Source organism: Spermophilus citellus (genome assembly GCF_964194105.1).
Source record: "Spermophilus citellus genome assembly, chromosome: 3".
Lineage (NCBI taxonomy): Eukaryota > Metazoa > Chordata > Mammalia > Rodentia > Sciuridae > Spermophilus > Spermophilus citellus.
In genome coordinates, this window is record NC_138184.1 from 228,408,530 (window position 1) to 228,432,344 (window position 23,815).

A 23,815-nucleotide genomic window follows, 5' to 3' on the forward strand; every position below is an offset into this window, starting at 1 on the left:
AGGGAGCGGCTGCGGCCGGAAGAGTGCGACCGTGGAGACCCAACGTGTGTCCTCCAGTAACCGAAACATTTTTCATAATCCGCCATCCCAGTCTCCCACGTCTTCCCCTGCGCCTAAGCTAGACTTGGGGCCGGCGCACCCCCGCGCCTGGCCTCCCAGGCTCTCCCTCCCCTCGCGGGCGCCGCCGAGAGGTAGTCGCAGCAGATCAATAGTTAACACCGGGCAGCGGGAGGCGGCTCCACCCGCGGCAATAGCCCTAGTGCCTGTTTGTAAAAGCCGCGCGCCTGCGCCGCGGAGGGGGCGTCTACCGAGGAGGGGTGTTTGGGGAGGGGCTCCCATCGCTACCCAAACAGTTTGGGCTCCTTAACCTTGCTGCAGCCGGAGGCTTCCCGGTCCTGCTCGGTTCAGGCAGAACACCCGGCGCGCGCGTGCACGCGTGTATACACACACACACACACACACACACACACACACAGCCGTGGCGTCGCCGCCTGACTGGCCCCCGCCCTTAGGGACTAGTGCAGCGACCGCTGCGCCCAGCGCTGCCAACCAAGAAGCCCCGCCAGCCGGGGCTGCGCCGCCCAGTGTCCGCGAGTGAGCCCCGCGCGCGTGCCGCGCCGCTGTCGCTCGCTCTGTGTGGACGGCGAGCGCGGCGGACACGCACGCTGTCTGCTCGCCGGGCTCCCAGCCCCTTCCCCGCCTGGGCTCCGGCTTTTTGTTGAAAGCATCACTTCCACCATCCGGCTCTTTTGATTTTCTCCCTTCGTTGGCGGCGACTGAAAAGAGTTGATTGGTATTGGATCCGCTGGGGAGCGGGAGTGAAGGTGGGGAAACGGAAGACCTGGAAGAATCTCGTCTTCAGAAAGGCATCTCCGCCCAGTCGCCAGCCAGCCCAGCCTCGACTTTCATCCTCGCCAGGACAATGGATTAAGTTACTCTTCCTGGGGCAGAAGTCGGTTTCGGATTCCGGGCAAAATGAAGGAAAAGGCGATGATCAAGACGGCTAAAATGCAGGGGAACGTGATGGTGAGTGTGGACGGCGGGCGCGCGGGATCTGGGGACCCGCAGTGAGGGGCATGGAGGGGTGTCTCTCCTCGTCGGTCCCTAATTCCACGGAATGACGTCCACCTGGTACCCGTGCAGCAGCGCTTCCACCGCTTGCCTGTGGCGCCCCGGGTGCCGAGGATCACGCGTTTATTTGCAAATACCAACTTGATGGCTTCGCGATCGCTCTCCTTTGGGCATGTGGCTTTGTGTCTTTGAGCACAGACTGCGATGGAGCCCTTGCTGGCCTCGTGTCTGTCAGAGTTCCAAGCAGATCCCAGGGACTATTCTGGGAGAAACGCAGAGAGAGGAGGTCATTTCAGCCAGGATCAGGGCCATTGGGCTCTTATGCTTGCGCTGGCCTCGGGGTTGAGTCCCCAGAGCTCAAGACCTGTTGGGGTTTGCTGAGGCTCTGGTACTGTCAGGCCAGTCACTGTGCCTGAAGGCTGCCACTGCGTCCAGGGCCAGGCCCTATTCCCCAGGTTTAGGAAAGATGACTCCCAAAAGGTTGATGGTGCCAGAGAGGGTGATAATGGCACATCACTGCCAGCGATGACCTAGCACGAGGGGATCACCCCTTGCCCCAGGGAGGCCCAGGTTTGCAGGCCCAGGGGCCTCTCAGCATGGACAACTTTGCTGACTTGAGGACCTGGAGTCTCACCTTCTCAGCAAGTGAGACACCCCCTGCCTGCTCCCAGCTGGTGCACTTGACCTAAGCACACCTGCTCCCTCATTTCCTGTAGAGAGGGTTGGGGGTGGGGCATGGGACACCTGGGTAGGATGCTGGAATCTCCTGGTGGGGACCAGAAGGTTGCCATCTTGCTCTGGTGTGCCTGCCGGGTGTTTATTTGGGCCATGTTTTAACCTTTCAAGTCGGTGAGAGATGAGGGTCCCTGGTGTTGTATTGCTAGCTGGTACTTTCTGTGTGAGGCTGGGACAAGGAGATAGGATGGCTGTGTTCCTTTGGAAGGTCCAGCAGGAAATGCAAGAATTGTTTCAGCTGCAAGATCTAGAGTTGTTTACAAAAGTGGGCATGGGCAGCGTCCAGGGCAGAAGTGTGGGGAGACGTGTTCGGAAGACCCAGATAGTGGGCCATTTGGAGGTCTTCCTTCAAGCAAAGAGAGGAAGGAAATGAGAGTTGATTTAATTGAACAAATACAGGCTGGCTTAACCACACCCACAAGCAGCAAGGCACCTGTTGCCTGGCACAGAGCAGCAGGGTGGGTTGGTCCAGAACTTGACTTTTGATGAAGTATGCCCTGCTCCACTCAAGACCCTAGGGTGTGACACCTGCTCAGAGGCCACCCCCTGGCCACAGGCCCTCAGTCAAGGGCTGTCTTCAGCGCGGGTTCTGCTGCTGGCTGGCCTAATTGCTCATTAGTGAAAGCAAACTGTTTTCCTGATTTTTCCACCCTCGTTTTAGTCATTGTGTTATTTGGCATGATTCCTGTATAATAGAGCAGAAACGTGTGTAGAGTAATATTTTCTAATTAAAGGTCCACCCACATCTATAAGTTCTTTTTCATATAATGTGCTACAAAAGCCTTCCCATTGAGGACTGAGGGTAAAGATAAGGGTACAGGTTAGTTACATTGATATTATGATGACATATCTCTGTCAGTGATTATCACCAAGTAAGTCATAACTTACGTGGAATGTTCTAGTGTAGCATCATCTTAATTATATCTTCTTTGAAAACTTTTAGAGTGTTCTCTCCCATCCTCCCCTTTCTGCCTTTTACTTCAGAAAATGAAGAATTAGAGGACTGCTGGCCACTTGCTGAGGAAGGCTAGCCCATTCTCACATGTGTTCTCCCAAGCCTGAGGCTAATAAGTATAATTAGAGCAAGTTGCAGCGCGCCTGCAGAATTCTACAGCAACCAGTGTGTTAAGAGCCATCCATTGGACCAAGAGCAAAAGGAGAGGTGAACTGGCTCAACTTTTAAATGTCCTGTCCATTCTTTGATTGATAATCATGACTTTGCAGTCTCGTTTGTAACTTATTTGAGACTTGCTTTTCCAACTAAATGTGTGTAGCTTCAATCTAGTGATGGTTCCAGGTTTAAATCATAAATCCGGGACTTCATATTTTATCATTTGCTTTGGAAGTTAATCATAGCCTGTCTTGAATTAGGTGACTGGCACTTGTGTGTACTCCCAACTTGATTGAAATTCAGGTGATATTTAACATTCACAATGTAGATTAGATGATTTACTCCTGTTTCTTGACAGTTGAGTTGCTGCACATTCACCAACTATAAAAACCGCCAGTGTTTTCTGCTGTGCTGTTTCACTGTGTCCACGCACACGGCTGTCAGAGCCAAGGCTGGGTTCAGAGTGTGCGGCGCTTCTTGAGGTGCCTGAACTTGCAGGAGCCTTGACGTTGAAGGAGGGTCGGGACAGAGAGGCAGATTCGGCCTTGGTACTGCCCTTGTGACTGGGGGGATGCTGTGGACGTTCACCCAGTGTCACCTCTGAAGCGTTCACACCGTGTGGTGGTCCTGGGCTTGCAGACTGGCCCTTCATGCCAGCCCTGCTAGGCTGGGGCAGCAACCTCCTGGCTGGCACTGGCTGTGCCATGTTGCTTGGTTGAAATTCATTATAAAATCTTACTCCGTCTTTTATTCTCCAGACATTGCTTTTGGAAACTTTTTCCTGATTACAATTGGATGATTAAGAGAAGACAGATTATTTGTACACTCTGTGCTCTTGTTTGGTGTTAATCAATGAGTAAAAGAAATACTACCAGTGGATAGTTCACAACTGCTGTTTTAATTCTCAGGATGAGTCTATTTCATAAATATTGTGAGAACTCACAGACTAATCATTCAATCTGCCATTTACTATACTGAAAAAGAAACAGGATTTTCTAATCTCTTGGAACAAAAAATGATTTTGAAAAGTAACTGTATTTTCATGAAATATGTTTGAAAATTCTTGGGGTGGGGGCTGTCAATATGTTGAGATCCTGCGTATTGAATAGAGGCGTAGCCTATTGCAGTCATTCCTGAGATCAGTGGAAAATTTTGTTATCCTAAGGATATCACTTCCTGCTAAATTCCCCTGCTCTGTGCATTTGAACTTCTTCCAGAAACTGAATTGGTGAGTAAAGGTTGGTTAAAAATGAAAGTCTTTGGGGACTGCACTATGATCAGTGGTGACTCTCCTTCTCCTGGGGGATTGGTGAGGGTTGGGCATGCCTTTCTGACCAGAGTGGGATCAGAGGTTCTTGGAAGGATCAGGGGTCTGAAAGCCATTTACCTTGAGAATCCTGTAATTGATGGGTGTTGGATTTAAATGAAGGTGGCAGTCTGGGAATTCCCTGTATAGAAAAAGCAACTTTTTCCTCTTGCTTACTGGAATTGACTTAGGCCTTTGGTCATTGATTGGATGTATCTGTGATACCATGAGCCTGGAAACTTTTCAGAATTATAATCTTCCCCATCCTATGTCGGATAAACACCTGGATCTGCACTGTCCACGGTGAGAGTTTTCTTTTCAACCATTTGAACACAGTCTGACATCCGCCATGAAGCTCTCCCTGTAATGACGCGGGTCAGCAGAGGCTCTTTTAGGAAAGTTATTGGGCTCATGGGGACATGGCCTCCTGTTGGGGAGCCCTTCCTTGGATCATCAGCCGATGCTCATGAGATGATTTTTAGGGGGTAGCCTTTGGTACTGCAGTATTTCCCCTATCTGGGGTACTTGGGACACCATTCTTGCTGCTTCTTACACAGTGGTGGTCTGGAGCTGGTTCTAACCGTGGTCATCGCCGCGTGGATTTTGAAGAGAATGTGCCTTCTGATAATGGGTTGCAGAAATGACTTCAGGGCCTCGGGTTCTGAGAGTTCTCACCATGTGTCCCGGTGATGGATGCTCAGCATGCATTTTCTTTTTCCTGGTTGTTCAGCATCCCTTCATGGAATCACCAACCCTGTAACTAGACTCCTTTGGGAAATATAGATTAACCCTGTTTGTGCAGAGAAAAGGTCTAAGCCTTAGTCCATTTCCCACAACTTCCTAGGTGTGGGAAGACCTTAGCATGTTAGCAGTCTGTAAAAAATCAAATAGCAGGAAGAAATCCCCAAATTTAGATAAACAGACAGTCAGCTCAGGATGTTTTGTAAAATGTCTTAAATAAATAAAACTTGGGTGGAGAGGGCTGTCCTAGTTTTCTGCAGAGCCCCAAGCAGGTCTTTAGGGCCTGCGTCCTCTGGGTCTGGGTGTTTGTTCTCCTCTTTCTATAACCCATCCTGGTTACTGATTGCTTTAAACCTGTGCATCATTTGCTCTTTGAACCCTCTGTGTTATTACCAAGAGATGTGGTGCATTTTAAATTATCAGCATTGATCAATGACAACAGTTTTGCCTGGTAAGCCCTCAAGTGGATGAATCTGTTAAACGAATGGATGGAGGGTCTTTGCCAGGACTGTGTGGCCTGGGCCTGGCCTTTGTGAGAAGGGCTCAAGGCTTCAGTTGTACATTACTGTCTTTCATTTCAAGAACACCTTCATGTCTGAATCAGGTAACGGGAGAGAGAATTCCATCGTACAGTTTCTTTTTCCCCCACTTTTGTAATAACATTGAACCATATGCCCAGTTTACTATTAGGTAACTGCTGCCTTCATGCAGTTTTTATTTGGGGAGGTAAATACATTTACTCCAGGCCAATGGTTTTCTTTTCCATTTATTAGTTTAAAGTAAATGCAACAATAGAGGAGAATTGTGTGAACTGCTTTGAGAGCCAATGATATCTAACAAGACCATGTGTTAGAACTCAAGAGCATGTCCCCAGACTTCGTAGGTGTTGTGTGCTAAGAACACAGGAGTAGACAGAACCAACCAGAAGTCCCCTTTGGTTGTGTGTGGCTTGCTGGCAGGGTGGGAGAAAGGTGTCCACTGAGTCGGTGGCTCTTAGCAATGAGTGGGTGGTTTTGAGAAATGCAGGGGCGTCCACAGTCATAGTGTTGACCAGTGGTTGGGGATGGAGGTCTGCAGCCCTGCCTTGTGCTGTCCACACTCTCCTCTGCCTGGCCTCCCTACTGTCCCCAACCCCTCACTCTGGAGATGCGAGTTAGCTGCCCGGGCTGCCGCTGGGCAGTAACGGGTTTAATGGTGGTTCTGTGGTGCGCCGAGGTCCAGAACCACAGGATGAGACGTGAACTTTCAAACGCTGCCATCAAGGACTCGGGAGTCATGGAGAGACTGCAGGAGGCCTTTAGAAAGTGGGCAGAGGGGCCTGGTCTCAGCCGTGGTGGAGGAAGCAAGATCCAAGGAGAGTCGGGGAAGACAGGCGGTGAGGAGAGCCGGGAGGGAAACGGCCACCTCAGGAAAACAGAGCCGAGGCGCAGGTCTTGTAAACATCGATCCTAAGTGGACACCGAAGAACACAGAGGGCATGTTGACGGGTCCAGGAGCATCTTGCTGCTCTTGAACTCTCAGTGAAATCGGTTCCCTGACGAAGACAGATGGGTGGACGCATTATGTAATATTTACGCCAGGTGAATGTGTCTGTCTCCTCAAACATTCACCAGTTTTTATGGAGAAAACTTTGGAAATCCTTTCTTCTAGCTTGAGTTTTTCCTTTAGGTTTTCTGGGCTCCGTTGTTACCCATGGAGGGGGAAAAGCAAGACTGTTTGAAGAAGCAAAGCTGTGCCTCTTTCTCTCTTTTTCATGCCCTGAAAGAGTGATTGTTTTCTTTGAAGGATGACATTGTTTGTCTGTGATTCACCTGAACATTTATTTCACAAGAAACAAAGTGGGAGCAAGGAGGTGACCGCCTATCTGGAGACCATGGCCAGCAGAGAGGTTCTGGGATTGGCCAGGACGGGAGCAGCCTCTGGGCAGCTCTGGGGCCTGTTTTTCTCCCCTGGGAAATGTGGGCATTTGAATAGATGTTGCTGAAGTCCTGTTCGATGTCCCCTCCCTGTCCAGGTAGTCTTATTGCCGTCCCTCAGGCTTACTCCTACAGCATGCTGTGGAAGTCACCTTCCCTGCTACAACAAAGAATCTACTGGCGTTGTGGTCTGTCCTGCACTGACCTACATGGCCTCTCCCAGCTCATCATCAGTCTGTCTCCCACATGTCACCATCTCCCGATAAAAATGAAATAGGTGGCATAAATTTATGAGCCTCTAAGTTGCAAGATCTGGAGTGCTCCCACCACAGCGCAGAAGACCAGGGCAGAGGTGTGAACAGCGTGTGCGAGTGTGCAGTCAGCACACAGCACATGTGCAGGGTGCACACACAGGTGTCATAGGAGCAGCTACCCCCTTCCTGGTCACAGCTGCGGATCTGCAGAGTAGAGCTGTCATGGGCACAGCGGCCTTGACTGCTTGACTTTCTTGACTGTTAAATAAAAATCACGGTGCTCTGATAAGGCGGGAGCGAGCGCCTGGTGTTGAGCTCACTGCTGCTCATCTGTGCAGATGGAAGGGAATTGCTGGCTGGCCAGGCTGGCCACAGGGGCTGGCCATAGGGGTGCCTGGGAGAAGCCTGGCGGATCACCCTGTCCTCACTGATTTGTAAGGTCTTCCTTTCTGTCATTTCCCCCTCCTGCTACAGTAGTGACCCTCTGAACGCAGCATTTAATTTTACTTCAACTAATTCTCATTTTATGATTTTGGTTTTATATGACCAACATGTAGTCAAACTTCTGCAAATAGGCACCCAACCGTGAACTTGAGAAAAGCAAGCTAACAACCTCAGTTGATCTACAGATGGAACATGTAGGGTTGGTCCCGCCTCAGATCAACCAGCTCCATTTGCTGTACCTTTGTCTTCCGTATTTTGGGGAAATAAGTATTGATGATCTTCAAGCCGAAAGATCAGAATTATTTCATCATAGGCTGGCTTCTCTCTGCTAAGGCAAAAGAAAAACATTTTAAATATACTAGCTATAATTATCTGTAAGAGACAAAGTTTTATAGTTAAATACTAATTTTTTCCCCAGATATTTCTGTTTACCAGACCAAATCAAGTCTTGAGTAAACATTTTACAACAGGAATTTTTTTTCTTTTGCTGTTCTTCTTCCTGTGACTCAGTAAACTGTGCCTGCATTCACAAGGTGCCACCCTTTCATTTCAACATCATTTAATAGCTCACAGCGGCATAGAGCCTTTTATAGCTCACAATATAGTTTTCTGTACACGGTGTCATTTTCTTAGGGCAGCGCATTGTGTTGGCAGGACAGACGGTGGTTGGGTTTTGTGTTGAAAGGGCGAGACTTGGAGCAATGACAGGGCCACAGGGAGGAACCCAGGTGCACGCCATGTCCGGCCAGGTGCTTGCAGTCCACAGCATCTCATTCGGAAGTTCTCCACTCTCCAGTCACTCCTAGAAGGACTAGGGTCTGAGAGATGGGGATGTGGAAGCTTCTAGAGCAATGCCTCTTCTGCTCTGTCTTTATGGCATCTCTAGCCTCGCCCTGGAAACTTCACCGTGGCTGAATGTTCCATTTGTTAGGATCTTCTGCAGGGAAGAAAAAGGAACTTGATCGATTAATGCAGTATCAGGAAACGAGAACCCCTGCACTTGTGAGCCACTTCAACCATAGGAGGAGGTTCTCCTGGGAGCCCCTGCCTCCACATCGTGGGAAACACCTGCCTTTCCTGAGAACCCTGGGCTGGAGTATCCCATGCCCACTGCAGCAGCAGAGTCTCCACCCCGGATTTGTAGAGCAGTATTTCTCTGGGTCAGGAATTTTACAGAAATGCATTAGCATAACCAGAAAAACACAACTTGAAATCACAGTGAGAAAACACCCAATGAATGCTAAGGCTTTAATAGGTTTTCTAGCACTAAATTTTTCACCAATGTGGAGAAATGGAAACCCTGGACATGGGTGGAAGGCACTAAACTTTGAAAACCTTTCATCCTAACTGCCGAAGTTGTCTATCTACGTAGCTTATGACTCAGCCATTTTACTCCTGGGTATTTCCCAAAAGAAATGTATAGATGTATGTCCCCTAGAGAATGTGCAAGAAGGCTTGTTGTGCAGTGTCAAACTGGAACAACCCCATCTCCATCGGCAGTGCAATGCACAGATACCTTGGTGTATTTGGACAGTGGGTACCAGTACCAGGCAGTAGTGAGGTCATTCCACTTCACACTCAAAACCGTGAGACTTCTTCAACTGTGACATTGAGTAAAGGACATCAGACCTGGAAGAATGTCTAATGTGATTAGCTACATAAAGTTAAAAAATTAGTCAAAACCGAAATATTGTGCTAATGGATATTGACGTAGTGCCCATAACAGAAGTGATAACATTTTCAGAAAAATTAGGGAAATTATGACCGTCTATTTTACAGTATGCGGGCCATGGTGGAGGGGGGGTGGGGTGTGGGGACTGTGGCTGGGAGGCACACCCAGGGGCTTCTGCAGCGTGGGTGGCGCCTGCACAGGCTGCTTCCTGTGATCTGGTTTTCTGTCTATGCGCACAAGTTTGGAGCACTTCTGTGTACCTCTGTTGCATTCACAATGTGTAAAGATCTTGAAATGTGTTCATATTTACTGAATGAATGTCCTGTGCCACTCATAGGTGGACATAAGTCCCTCATTCCTGTGGAGGGAGATTGAAGTGTTGGGGTGGCTGAGGCCATGATGTTCAGTGTGCCTCCATGTCTAAAGGCATGGCTGTGTGCCCACAGGCAGTGGCCATTTAGAAGTTGCTCTGTGGAGCCGTGAGTGGACTCAGAGGACAGCAGTGGAGGGGGGGTCTCCAAAGACAGAGGCCATGGAGCACCCAGAGGGGACATACCAAGGCAGGAACCTGGGGGACACGTCACGGAGGCTGGGACAGGTGGCCAGCTGCCACTGGAGTCTTTGGGAACAGGCATGCTGGCTGAAGGAGGAGGGTGGGCAGCTGCTCTCTCCATGCGGGCTCAGTGGCCTTCCAAAGTGAGCTGTGTTGGCAGGAGGACAGGGTGAGAGAAAGCAGAAGTGACAAGAGAAACCTGCTTACCTCTCTGAGAGCAGGGGTCATGCCCAGCCCTGCCAGGCACGTGGTGAAGCAGGACCAGCCCTGCCAGGCACATGGTGAAGCAGGGTCACAGTGAGCCTGCTGGACCCAGGTGTGGAAACGTGAAGTTTGTCGATCCGTTCAGATCTGTCGCTCTAATAAAGAAGTTTCCTGCATTCTGAGTAGTTGTTTTTATGAATTAATGCTGATGATTTGCTATTATATAAGAAGGGAGATGGCAGAATGCGGGCTCTGGACATTTATTAGTGTTTAGAATCACAGCTGGGCACGAAATCAAGGACAAATGGAAAGAAATGCCGCTTTTCCCTCCTTCGCTCCCTTCCTGGTCCTCTTCCCTCCCCTGCTCCTCCCCTGGAGCATCGATGTACCTTAGACTAAACTTACACTGCCGCCCAGCATCGTGGACCGCCCACATCCGTCTTCATAATGGGAAATCACGTGCCACAGTTGGGAACAATTTGATCACCTCAGATCTGCCATCCAACCATGATCCCAGACTGAGAGAAACAGGGACTTGGCACAAAAGAGCCCAGGAGGTGGCTGGCAAAGAGACAGGTGGGCCTTCTCTCTTCCTCGTGTTTCCTTGTTTGTTTGTCTTGTTTTCTTGTGTGACATGTTTGTCCCTGATCAACCTGGCCATGTGGTGACCGATGTGATTTTTATATGTAGGTTTCCTTGAGAAGCGGACCTATCTTAGTCTTGGATTGTGAATATCATTAAAGTTCTCCTGGTGCCTTGCAAATCATTTTTCGCAGAACACTTCAGCGTGATCCGGTCTCTTGCTGCTGCTTAGCTCCGGAGAAATGTGTTGTGCTCCCGGTGCCCCAGGCTTTATTAAAGTCGAAGGTGCTGGAACCAGCAGAGCCGAGGGCCTCGTTTGCATGTGTGTGTCAAGTGTGAACGTTAGTGGACAGGAACGTGCTGTGTGTGTTCATGTGCTTATTCACACTCAAGAAGATAGATTTTGCTTCCCTCCTATTATGTTGGGATACCAAGGGTCCCCAAAAAGCTCACGTGTGAGACAGTGTCAGAAGGTTCAGAGGAGAAATGATTGGGTTATACAGGACTTAATCAATCAGTGAATTGATCCCCTGATAGGGATTAATGGAGTGGTGACTGAAGTGGTGGGTGTGGCTGGAGGGGGCATCGGGGGCTTTGGGGTAGACATTCTGGTGAGTGGAGTCTCTCTCTGCTTCCTGATGGTCATGTGAGCTGCTTCCTGCGGCCGCACTCTTCTGCCATGATATTGAGCCTCACCTTGAGCCCTGAGGAATGGAGCTGGCTGTCGATGGATGGAGACCTCTGAAACTGTGAGCCCCACATAAACTTTTCCTTCTCTAAAATTGTTCTGGTTGGGTCTTGTAATCACAGCAGCAAAAACAAAACAAAAACAAACAAACAACAACAACAACAAAAACCGATTAAAACTCCTTCTTATGGTGGTTGAAGACCATCATTATCCAATCTGGGTCAACTTGATGTGGACCCCAGTCTGGCTCTGATGGTAAGTGGAGGTGTGACTGCTCTGCCGTCACTGGAGGTCAGTCTCATCAGCATGCGGTGCTTGGATCAGAAGTGTCAGCATCACCTGACACCGAGGTTTGGGGGAGTGTCCACCAAAGGCCATGTGGTGAAGGCACTGTCCTCCGCCTGGAGCACCCTGGGAGGTGGTGGACCTGTGAGAGGTGAGCCTAGAGGGAGGAAGTTGAGTTGTTGGTATGGCCTTGTGGACCAGGGTCTCATCCTCTTCCTCTCTTTCTGTTTCCTGGCTGTTGTGAGGTAAGGCTACCTTGCACTCCCACCATGATGTGCCACCTCACAGGCCTGAAAGCAACCAACCTCCAGAACTGTGATCCAGAGTGAACCTTTCCTCTTTTTAGGTTGATAATTTCTAGTATTTTGTTATAGTAATGGAAAGCATGTGATACACCTGGGAACATCAAAGATGCACATTCTTGGGCTCCATCTGGAGCTACTGCAGAAACTCAGAAGCTGGGAGGTTATTCTGAAACGGGCTAAAATTTTGTTCTAAGCTAATCAGTTATCAAACTGTGGTGATAGGGTTGGTTTTTCTTCTTGTTTTCAACATTTTCACTCTATCATAGATCATAGAATATTATTGGAATGAAATAATTAAAAAAAAAAGTTGTACAAAGTACAAACACATGTTCTGTATTGTTAGATCCAGAAATGTAAAATTAGTCTTCAAATTTCTCTAAACTGTTCTAAATAACATGCTCTTGATTTTCCTATTTGACCCTTAGAGAACCATCCAGTGGCCAGCAGTACGTGGACAGGCTGGTTGCAGGTGATGCTCAGAGCAGCTGTCCCCTGGAGGACCTCTTTAGCCCTTTCTGTTATGTGTCAAAGCTGTTGATGAGGATCTGTCGTCAAGAAGGGAGTCCTTCCACCCAGTAAACCTCCCCATGAAAGTAGAAGAGAAAGCAAGGTTTCGTTGCTCAGCACTACGCGATCTTGCGATGGCCATCCCAGACAGACCCCTGAGAGGTCACAAGGGCACATCGAAGTCCCATGCTTCTAAATAGCATGTTGCTCATTCTGCTAGCTGAGTTCTGCAGTTCGGAGTCTGGTGACATGTTAGGCCATCTTCTTCAGGAAGCTGGGATTCGGTTGGTCTCCCTTTGCCCAAAGAGCTGGTGCCACAGTCCTTGATGTGCACATTCGTAAAGGACAGAGATGCTTGGAAAGCAGGGTGTCCGTGTGCAGTGTCTCTTTCCGTGCTTCAAACTGAGAGGAATCACCTGTTATTTTTAACCCTGAGGGTGCCGTGACTTTGCTGGGCTTTTCAGCCTCATCTTACTTAGCTGATTTTTGGTGGCAGGAAGGCCTGTGAGCCATGACCCCCAAATTTTATGTTCTCAGTATGACTATTCCATTTTAATTTCAGTTCACTATAAAGTGCTTACATGGTAGAACTAGGGTCAAAGAGATGCCTTTCCTTTCAGAGTTTTATCGTTAAGGAAGAACTGGTTATTTTCTCTATAAAGTTTATTTTTGGCTATGATTATTTAAACAGGTTCAATTTTTAGACATCTAGGAAATGTTAATTACTGCAGATAAAACTCCCAATTCTAAAGCCAACCACAAAAGCTTTTCTTCTTCTTCTTCTTCAATACATAGAAAGGAGATAATATTAAGATACTCTTATGCAAATTTTAAAATTCCCTGTTACATTAACAATGCTAATGACAGTTAATGCATTCCTAAAGCTTCGGTGAGATCCAGAACATTCAAAGTGCTTAGAAATGTTTCAGGACCACCCTGCAAATATATGGGAATAGGATTTTCCATGGCGATTGGCTCTTTGGAAATGGTGGATATAAGAGATGAGGAAGAGTGGAAGGTCAGTGTAATGCACCCAGAGGCTCTTCCAATCAGGGGTGAGACCTTCCTCCCAGGCCACTGCCAGGGTGGGCACAGCAGTGAGCTGGCCTCTGAAGTTTGGTCAGAAGGGGAAGCTGTCCTTCATAAAGCACAGTAGAAGACAGTGAGGGGCAAGGTGTTAGGATGGGTCAGCCGATGGTCCTGAAGAGGCTCCCTTGCCTCCAGCAGGACCACTGAGCAGCTGTAGGAATGGCATCATTGTTTAGTATGTGTGTCAGCTTTCTGTTGCTGTGACAAAATACCTGACATAAATGAGGTGAAGGAGGAAAGGTTCGTTTTAGCTCATGGTTTCAGTCTATGGTCATTTGGCTGTTTCTTTGGGCGGTTGGTGGTGTAGTGTATCATGGTGGAAGCCTGTGGAACAGGAAGCTTCTCAGCTCATGGCAGCCTGAAAGCAAACAGGAAGGGGCTGAGTCCCCTCTAAGGGCACGACTCCAGTGACCTGACTCCTTTCCAGGCTGCCTCATAAAGGTGCCAAAGGCTGCAGGTGAACCCTTCAACACGTGGCCTTGGGGGACGTTTAAGATTCAAACGTAATAGTAGGAGCGTGTAATAGTAGAAGTATGTCTGTAAATCCAGTGTCAGAAGACAAGTCCTAATGTTTCCATGACTCAGGAAGTTCTTCCTGCAGCCAGGTTTTAAGAATAAACAAAATATGTATTTTAAGAATAAATATCCTTTGCAGGTAACTTTTTTTCTCTTTGAGATTAACTTAGGGTGCCCTAGAGTCTTCTGTACTGCCTATTTTCTAGACGCTATCTTGACAGCATCAATCTGTACTTTTTTCCTCCCTTCTTCCTTGAATTCCTTGGTATTAAGCACAACACGGGGACTTGTGTAACTTACATTAGGGTTTAGTTGTAGCAAACCAGGCCATGTGCATGTTTGGGGGAGTTCAAGTTTCCAGGAAGGGTTGGCATTTGAGTGGAGTCTGCTGAAACAAACTGGCAATAGATTAACAGGAGTCAAACATGCAAATCTGTTAATGTGCAGGTGCATGGGAGCCAGGCAAAATAGGGAACTTGAAGAAGGTCCAGATGGTTGAGAGGAAAATGGGAGCTGTAGACAGTTTTAAAGGGGAAGAACATGATTTTTAAGGAAATGCGTGGACCCTGGGACAGAGTGCCTTGGTGCCCTAGGTGTGCTTGACTTTCAGGCTCTTCCTTGGTGCTGTGAGTTCAGTCTTCCTTGGTTGACGACCTTCAGGAAGAGGATGAAGGTGGCTGTGTTCTCGTTGCTCCTTCCTATCTTTAAGACAAACAGGGACTTCAGGAAAGCCTTCTTCTGCCTTCGCTGCTCACAGGGGCTCTCATTCTGAAGTCCAAGGCAGACATGTGGGGATGCTGCTCTCAGCCCCAAAGGTGCCTTCTGGAATGTCCTCCTTGTTAGGGTCTGGACGTGAGGTGTCCCCCATAAGATCACATGTGAGACAGTGCAAGCAGGTTCAGAGGAGAAATGACCGGGTTGTAAGAGTCTTGACCCAATCAGTGAAACAATCCCCTGATAGGATCAATGGGTGGAAACTCAAGTGGTGGGTGTGGTTGGAGGTCCCCCATAAGATCACATGTGAGACAGTGCAAGCAGGTTCAGAGGAGAAATGACCAGGTTGTAAGAGTCTTGACCCAATCAGTGAAACAATCCCCTGATAGGATCAATGGGTGGAAACTCAAGTGGTGGGTGTGGTTGGAGGTCCCCCATAAGATCACATGTGAGACAGTGCAAGCAGGTTCAGAGGAGAAATGACCAGGTTGTAAGAGTCTTGACCCAATCAGTGAAACAATCCCCTGATAGGATCAATGGGTGGAAACTCAAGTGGTGGGTGTGGTTGGAGGTCCCCCATAAGATCACATGTGAGACAGTGCAAGCAGGTTCAGAGGAGAAATGACCAGGTTGTAAGAGTCTTAACCCAATCAGTGAAACAATCCCCTGATAGGATCAATGGGTGGAAACTCAAGTGGTGGGTGTGGTTGGAGGTCCCCCATAAGATCACATGTGAGACAGTGCAAGCAGGTTCAGAGGAGAAATGACCAGGTTGTAAGAGTCTTGACCCAATCAGTGAAACAATCCCCTGATAGGATCAATGGGTGGAAACTCAAGTGGTGGGTGTGGTTGGAGGTCCCCCATAAGATCACATGTGAGACAGTGCAAGCAGGTTCAGAGGAGAAATGACCGGGTTGTAAGAGTCTTGACCCAATCAGTGAAACAATCCCCTGATAGGATCAATGGGTGGAAACTCAAGTGGTGGGTGTGGTTGGAGGTCCCCCATAAGATCACATGTGAGACAGTGCAAGCAGGTTCAGAGGAGAAATGACCAGGTTGTAAGAGTCTTAACCCAATCAGTGAAACAATCCCCTGATAGGATCAATGGGTGGAAACTCAAGTGGTGGGTGTGGTTGGAGGATGTGGGAATTGGGGGTGTGGCTTTGGGGCATCTATTTGTATCTGGCAAGTGGAGACCTCTCTCTCTGCTTCCTGATCATCATGTGAGCTGTTTCCCTCTACCACACTCTTCCGCCATGACGCCCTGCCTCACCCGGAGCCTTGTGGAAGGAGCTGGCTATGTATGGATTGAGGCCTCTCAAACTGTGAGCCTCCAAATAAACCTTTCCTCCAGAAATTGTTCTGGTCAGATCTTTTAGTCATAGCAGTGAAAAAGCTGACAGAAACAGAAATTGGTACCAAGAATTAGAGTCGTTGCTGTGGCTAACCTGACCCTGTGGTTCAGAAGCTTTTTGAGCTTTTTGGAATAGATGGGAGGAATTTTGAGATGCTTAGCAGTGTCTGCTGCAGATCTTTAAGTTTTTGTGTGCAAAGCTTACTGATTCTGGTGGGAGCTCAGAAGACCAGAATGCCAGTAGGACCATGGACAATGACGAAAGGGCTCAAGAGAGTTCAGAGGATGACTCTGTTGGAATGTGGAGTAGAGGCTATTCATATTGTGTTCTGGCTGAAAACTTGTCTGCATTTTGCCTGTGTCCTGAGACTTTCTGTGAGGCTGATTTTCAAAGCGATGGACTTCTTAATCTGGTGGAAGAAATGTCTAGGCAGCAAAACATTCAGGAAGTGTCATGGGTATTGCTGGTGGCTTTTAGCCAAGTTTACTGTGATATTCAGAAGCAGAAAACAGAGCAAAAAGATTGGAAAACGTGAACTTGAAAGGCAGGAGTAAAACTGGCTCTAAGGAAGTTGCAGTTGTTAAAGGCATTATTGCCACTAGAGAAATCTTGAAGACTTTGCCCAGAGACGATAAGGCCATCCTGGGAGCTGACAACCACCTCCATTTCAGACTCAGGCAAGTAAAAGTAAAAATTCTCCTGAGACCAGTGGGCACCCTTGTTGCACATGGAGGCCCAGGAAGGTTTCCCAACATTCTCAGCCACTCTGGGACTCAGAGGCTGCTGCAGCCAGGGCTGTTGGAGGTTTGACTACTGCCTGAGATGGTGGCAGACCTTGGCATCGACCACATGGTGCTGGTTCTGTGGGATTGCAGGATCCTGGGGTTGGAGGGTGATAGAGGCTTCCACCAAGATTTCAAAGGAAGGCATTGGAAGCCAGGCAAAGTGCCCCAGGGTCAGAGTCCCTGTGGGCAGACCCTGAGAGGGCAGTGCATGGAGATGTGAGGAGGAAGCCAAAGCTGCAGTGGAGACAGATTAAGAAATGCCACTAGTGTGGGACATCATCCTAGGAAAGTGGCAGGAATCGACCAGAGACGATAAGCCAGCAGAAAGGCCACTTGGGCATAATCAGCAAGGCCACAGGAGTGAAGCTACATAAGCCCTTTGGAGAGGACATGATGCCATGTGCTGCAGAGGCTGACCGCACCTCAGGACTGGTTTGCCCAGCTGGATTCCTGTCTTGTTTTGGTCCCATCCCTTTTTTCTATGCCCCTATTTTTGTGAATGGAAATGTTTATTCTGTACTTTATATATTAGGTATTTGTAAATTGCTTTTAACTTTACAGGAGCTCACAATGCAAGATTGCCTTGAGTCTCAGAGAAGACTTTGGACTTGGAAATTTGAGCAATCTTGGAACTGTTGAGACTATGGGGACTCTTGGAAATGGATGAAATATACTTTGCATTGTGAGCTTTTGGGGGCCAGGGGCAGAATTTTATGGTTTGGATGTGAGGTGTCCCCCTAGAGCTCACATGAGACAATGCAAGAAGGTTCAGAGAAGAAATAATGGGGTTGTGAGAGTCCTACCCCAATCAGTGAATTAATCCCCTGATAGGGATTAAATGAGTGGTAACTGAAGCGTTGGGGTATGGCTGGAGGAGGTGGGAATTTGGGGACATGGCTTTTGGGTATATATTTGTATGTGGCAAGTAGAGACATTTTTCTCTGCATTCTGATCTCATGTGAACCACTTCCCTCTGCCGCACTCTTCCACCATGATGTCCTCCTCCCTCATATCAAACCCTGAGGAATGGAGCCTGCTATGTATAGACTGAGACCGCTGAAACCGTGAGCTCCTAAATAAAACTTTCAATTGTTCTGGTCAGGTCTTACTTATGAATTGGGCACCCCCTTTCTCCACAGAAAAGCCCTCTTCACCATGCCTGATTTTGGGACTCTCAGCAAAAGAGTCTCTATGAAGGAGTCCAATGTAGATAAACTTCCTATTTTCGTGTCGCCCTGTTTACTTGGCCACTGGCCGAGAAGATACCAGCGCTCCAGGTGCTGGACACCCCCTTACTAGTTTTCACAAACGTATCCAGTATAGTACTTTGAAGAAATGTGCAAACAAGGCCTCTGGCCTTGAGCTGGGCTTCATAGAGATGTCTACATTTTTAAGATAAATTACAAATGGGCCCATGGTAACAGCTGCAGGGGGAGGAAAGAGGGGAGAAGAAGCTCTCCCCTTCTCAGGTGTTGTCCTTGAAGAGTTAACTTGCCCAGAACAGTGAGAGAAAAATCTGCTTTTATGTGAACTTCTGCAGACTGGGAACTTCTGAGCCCCTCCCCTCACAGGCTGGGTATAAAACTCTGAAACTCCCTGAACTCGGGGTTCAGGGGATTGATTGATCCCAGTAAAAGCTGTGCCCTCTGAACCTGGCTGCAGCCAAATAAAACTGTTTCCTGCTGTCTTCGATGCCTTGCCTCGTTTGTCCCTACAAACACTTATAGTCTCAGTGGCAAAAAAGCTGACTGAAACACTTATGGAGTCTTTTTGGTAGAGGCCTGTTGGGGGAATATAATTAAAAGCAGAATCCATTCCCACACTAGAAATCCTGTCCGTGAAGTGAAAGGAGAGAACACAGTCATTATTTGAACAGGCACTGGGCGAGGGCGTGCACCCCAGACTGCAGCCGGAAGACTGCAAGGAGAGGAAGCTCTTGCCCTTCTCAGCCAGGCAGAGGCAGCCCATTAAACAGGTGTTCTCCAGGCAACGCCAACGAGTTCTTCAGGAGGAGGACTGGCAGCATCGTGGGTCACGCACAGTCCATCCTCAGTCTACCTGGCAGTTGGGTGGCAGCTGTGTTAGCTGATCACTGAATTTATCCAGAGAAAAACAAGCTCCTGTCTGCCTGGCGGAAGCCCCCCTGAGCAGGGCCTCTGAGGAGGACAGCAGCCCCCCGAAGCTGGAGGTCCCAGAGCTGTCTCCTTGACGTCTGCATTTCCAAAACATGGCACCCACGTCCTGGGGAAAGACACTCCTGGGTCGTAGACCAGCACTGCCCTACCTACCTACGCTTCAGTGACCCATTTCAAAGAGATGAAAAAGTACAGTTACCAGCGCTGTCAGATAAATTCTCTAAGACACAGGAGGAGAGAGACATCTTTTCCCTTACTGTTTTTCTTCCTCTTTCTCCTCCTTTTTCTTCTTCTTTTTTTTTAAAGAGAGAGTGAGAGAGGAGAGAGAGAGAGTGAGAGAATTTTTAATATTTATTTTTTAGTTCTCGGCGGACACAACATCTTTGTTGGTATGTGGTGCTGAGGATCGAACCCAGGCCGCACGCATGCCAGGCGAGCACGCTACCGCTTGAGCCACATCCCCAGCCCCTCTTCTTCTTCTTTTTAGTTGTAGATGGACACAATACCTTTATTTTATTTATTTTATGTACCCAGTGCCCCCCACATGGCAAGCCAGTGCTCTACCACTGAGCTACAATACTTTTCCCTTATTTTCAATGAGAAGAATTAAGCCTCTTATTTTAAATTTGAACTCATTCATATAAGCCACTGTATTCATATGAGTGACCCCATAGACACCCAGGCTTGTGGTTGCTGAGGTCTGAGGGGTCCTCAGGGTGCAGCCCAACCCCAGGCTCAGAAGGCAGCTTGCAGCTGTGCCGAAAGGGCCGTTCCCCTCCCACAGGTGCGAGAGCAAGGAGAGCTCAGGGGAATCCTTGGGGCCCGGGGCCGGGCTTTCCTGTCCTGGGCTGGAGTGTGAGGTGTTGCGTGGGACAGGGAAGGCAGGCAAAGAGAGCAGGCGCTTCTCTCCCAGCATGGCTGTTTCTTCAGCGCTGTCTGACGTCTGGCAAGCAGGGAGGTGTGCATGTTCCCTGCTGTACCTCCCTAAGTCCCTGCACAGCCCTGCATGCAAGGGTATTGTCTTCAGTTTTCACATGGAACTCTAACAAGTTCAATCAGCAGGTGGCCCAAGGTCACCTTGGAAGCAGGGAGAAGGCCAGTCTCCAACTCATAAGTATAGAACCCAGTCATGTTAAGAGAAGGGATCAAGTGTTGAGTGTCCCTGACTAGGGTGACACTCTTCAAGAAAGCAAGCTGTATGCTATTAGGAGATGAAGTCATACTTTGGAAGCCCACCCCACACCTCGGGTCGCACTCTCCTGCCAGGGCTTTGAGTTTACTTCGCCATCTACCTTTCCTCCACTGCTGCCTTGGCTGGGTGTTGAAGTCAGGTGCTGGATTAAGCTACTGCGGCATTCGGTCTTCTGCTCTTTCTCTCTCATGGAGATCAGCAGCCACGCCAGCCCTCACCATGCAGGGAGAGGACTCTGGGTAGTGGGGCTTCTCGCTGTTTTTTGAAATTTTCAGTCATCCTGTCTGACAGGTGGAGGGTGTCTAGGGTCTTGGCTGCTGGTGCAGGTGTTTTGCTCACTGAAGAGCTAAAATGAGGTTATCCTTGGCTTCTCCTCCATGGTCTTTCAGTTTCTTACACTTGGGTCAGTTTGCTTGGGCTCAGCAGCCTCCACGTTGTAGGCTGGGCCTGGGAGAGGTGGAAGCAGGGTTCCTTCAGGGCTGATGATCCATTAATGAGTTTGAGAGATGGCAGAGGGGGGTGGTGGTAACAGTGAGCACTTTAATCTCACTCTGATAATTTCTCGAAAGACTGAGTGAGTTACAGGTGTACGTGTACTGTTTATCAAGGGTTTTGGTGTGGGTCCTGAGATATCTCAGCAATATACAGCCCTACCCTTCTTGGGGCTAATACTCTAGTGACAGAAATAGCATATAACTAATTATGCAACTACTCATTTAATTTCGAGTTCTGATGTATTCATTGCAAAAGTAGATTAAGAGAATTATTATTTCAACATAGACACTTCAATCTACGTTTAGATGATTGTACACATAAGAAAAGTGTCTGGAAGCTAATATCTATGAGAAAGACATGATAGACAAGAAGATGTTTCCCCTAAATTATCAATCTAAGGCAAAACAAAACTGTCATGATTAAGACTATTTCTTGAAGAAGATGAAATCACTATAAATTGGCAATTTATTACTACAGTGAGGATTTTTAAGAGAGACTAATTTAAATGAAATTTAGTGGAACTTGGGTGTCTATAATTTATGAAAGAGTTCCACTTCACTGAGGAGAGGCACTGGGATGTGCTGGACCAGCGGGAGATCTGCGGTTCAGATGTGGGAAACAGCCTGTGGGCAGCATCAGGTTTGGAAAGTGGAGAGGAGTTTCTGTTCAGTCCTGCAACAAATCACCAACAACTTAGAAGAGCTGATAAGAACAAAGCAATAGAAAGAGAGGCCACAGAGAGGGGCCCATGGTAGGATTCGTGGTACAAGACAGTTGGGGAAAAGAAGCTCTTTTAGTCAGTTTTTCCATCACTGTTACCAAAAGACCTGACAAGAATAATTTTTGGAGGAAAAATTTATTTGGGGGCTCACGGTTTCAGAAGTCTCAGTCCACAGATGGCTGCTGAATCTGTTGTTCTGGGTCCAAGGTGAGGAAGAATATGGCGGTATATACCCCAAAGGCATGCCACCAGGGTCCCACCTCCTCCAGCCACCCCCCTCCACCTGCCTACAGTTACCACCCAGCTACTGCCTGTCAGGGAATTAATGGTTAAGACTCTCAAAACCCAGTCATTTCCCTCTGAACTTCCTTGCATGTCTCACCTGTGAGCTTTGGGGGCCACCTCATATCGCAACCATAACAGAAACTAAGGAGACTAGTGCAGTGTTAGACATGCGTCGTTCCTTACCCATGGGATGGGATAACTTGAGGGCACTAAAGGCCCTTTGAACTTAGCTTTTATGCAGAGATTCATGTCTAGGTAGAGGAAAAATTTTGTAGGCTTCTGTTAAGTTAATATCAAATCCCATTAGCTAAAAGAAAACCTAATAGTCAAGAGCTGAGCATTCTGGTCCTTTGGGTGCTGATCAAATTGCAACTGGATTCATAGATTGGGGTACTGTATATAAAGAGGAACGCACAGATTGGCGTGCATCCAGGAGAGAGTCCTCAGAGTCATGAGAGATTGGGAAATGTGTTGTACAGCAACTTTGAAGACAGTGACGAGCCCTCACCTAGGTGTGATGGCTAGTTTTATGTGTCTGGGCCTCTGTGCCAGGGGGCTGTCTGACACTGTTCTGGGGTTTATGCCAGGGTGTTTGCAGATAAGGCTAATGTTTGAATCAGTGGGTTGTGAGCAAAGCAGAAGGCCCTCCCTAAGGGGGGTGGGGCTTAAGGGTTGAAGGCTGGCATCCCAAGCAGGGGGGCTCCTGCAGGAGGTAGCTTTGGCCTTGAGCTTGGGTAGGTCTCCAGCCTGCCATCCCTCCCGGTGGGTTTTGTACCTGGCATCTCCCGTAGTCTCATGAGTTGACTCCTTAATGTAAATCCCTTTCTGTGCCCACACACGTCCTCCTCGTTCTGCTCCTCTCGAGAGCCTAACACACCAGGAAGCAGAGGCACCGCATGGTGTGTGCCCAGCATTTATGAACGTCTGGAAGGTTTTCAAGGAAATAGAATCAGGTGTGATTTCGAGAGCTCTGCATCCCTAGGTTAAAATCAGAGGCTGGCAGCCTTTAGCTTAAGAGGAAAAAGGCAGCAAAAATCCATGCCTTGATAGAAAAATGAAGGATTGACATGTGAGACAGCAAAATTCAAAACAGGGGCCCTTTTTATAAAGTTAGTGGAACACTTGTGCAAAAAGTACTGTCAATAGATAGGCTCAGTGTGTCCATTGGGAGTTGGAATTTGAAAGGATTCTAGAAGGTTCTAATCTAACAGTTCCTGTTTCTGGTAATACGAGCTAAGAAATATTTGTTTATTCCACGGAGGATGAAATCAGACGTAATCCAAAAGAGACAGTTATGGGTTTTAAATGGAAAAATTCAGACCACAGCTGGATAAGAGCAAAACAATTACAGACTCAGAGTCTGGTTGTTATTTTAATACTATTATTTTTGGGGAAATATGGGTAGAAAAATACAGATAATAGGGTATCAATAAATGGCTGACGTATAAAGGAAGTGGTGGTCAGACAGTTTCTACAGGTACACAAAGAACAGAGCTTATTGCAGAAAGAGCTCTTTGTCTACAGTTTTCTTACTAAGATTGTGAGGTGTATTTTTCACTTTTTACCTTTTAATTTTTTACTGGGCATCATGATTACATGTAATCAGGATGTAATCGTGACGAGTTGTACAGGAACTTAACATAGTTGGGTCCATCTCATTCCCAGGCTTCCTCTGTCCCTCCCTGATTCCTTTCCTAATGCTGCTGGCCTCCCTTCTATTTTCATGTGGCTCCTTGTTAAAATTTTCTTCTCTCTGGCCTCTGTGTACCAGAGCGAACACATGACCCTTGACCTTCTGAGGTCAGCTTAGTTTTCCCAGCATGATGTTCCTGCTTCCACCTATTTTTCTGCAAACGATGTGTTTTCTTTATTTATGACTGAATGGAATTCTGCCATGTGGAGGTGCCTCATTTCTGTATCCATCCATCCGTTGACACACTCCTCAGCTGATTCCATAGTTCGGCTGTTGTGAACTGTGCTGCTGTAAACATGGTGTGCATGTGTCACTGTAGTGAGATGACTTTAATTGTTCAGGACAACACAGAGGAGTGGTACAGCTGGGCCTAGACAATGCCATCCCTAAGGTCTGAGGAACCCAGAGCTCGTGCTCTCAGCTCTGAGTGGTCTTTGGTTCCTTTCTTCCCTCCCAACTCA

The 23,815-nt window shown here is 48.0% G+C and overlaps 1 protein-coding gene across 1 annotated transcript in view; it reads left to right on the plus strand.

Annotated features, from left to right (window-relative positions):
* Positions 1-975: 975 nt before the first annotated feature.
* DPP6 (dipeptidyl peptidase like 6) overlaps positions 976-23,815 on the plus strand; it is a gene marked incomplete at its 5' end in the record, with an annotated part of 757,264 nt that continues 734,424 nt past the window's right edge. The window contains one exon of the mRNA XM_081284194.1: positions 976-1,026. Coding sequence (XP_081140320.1) covers positions 976-1,026 — 51 coding nt within the window. The remainder of the gene's footprint in view (positions 1,027-23,815) is intronic.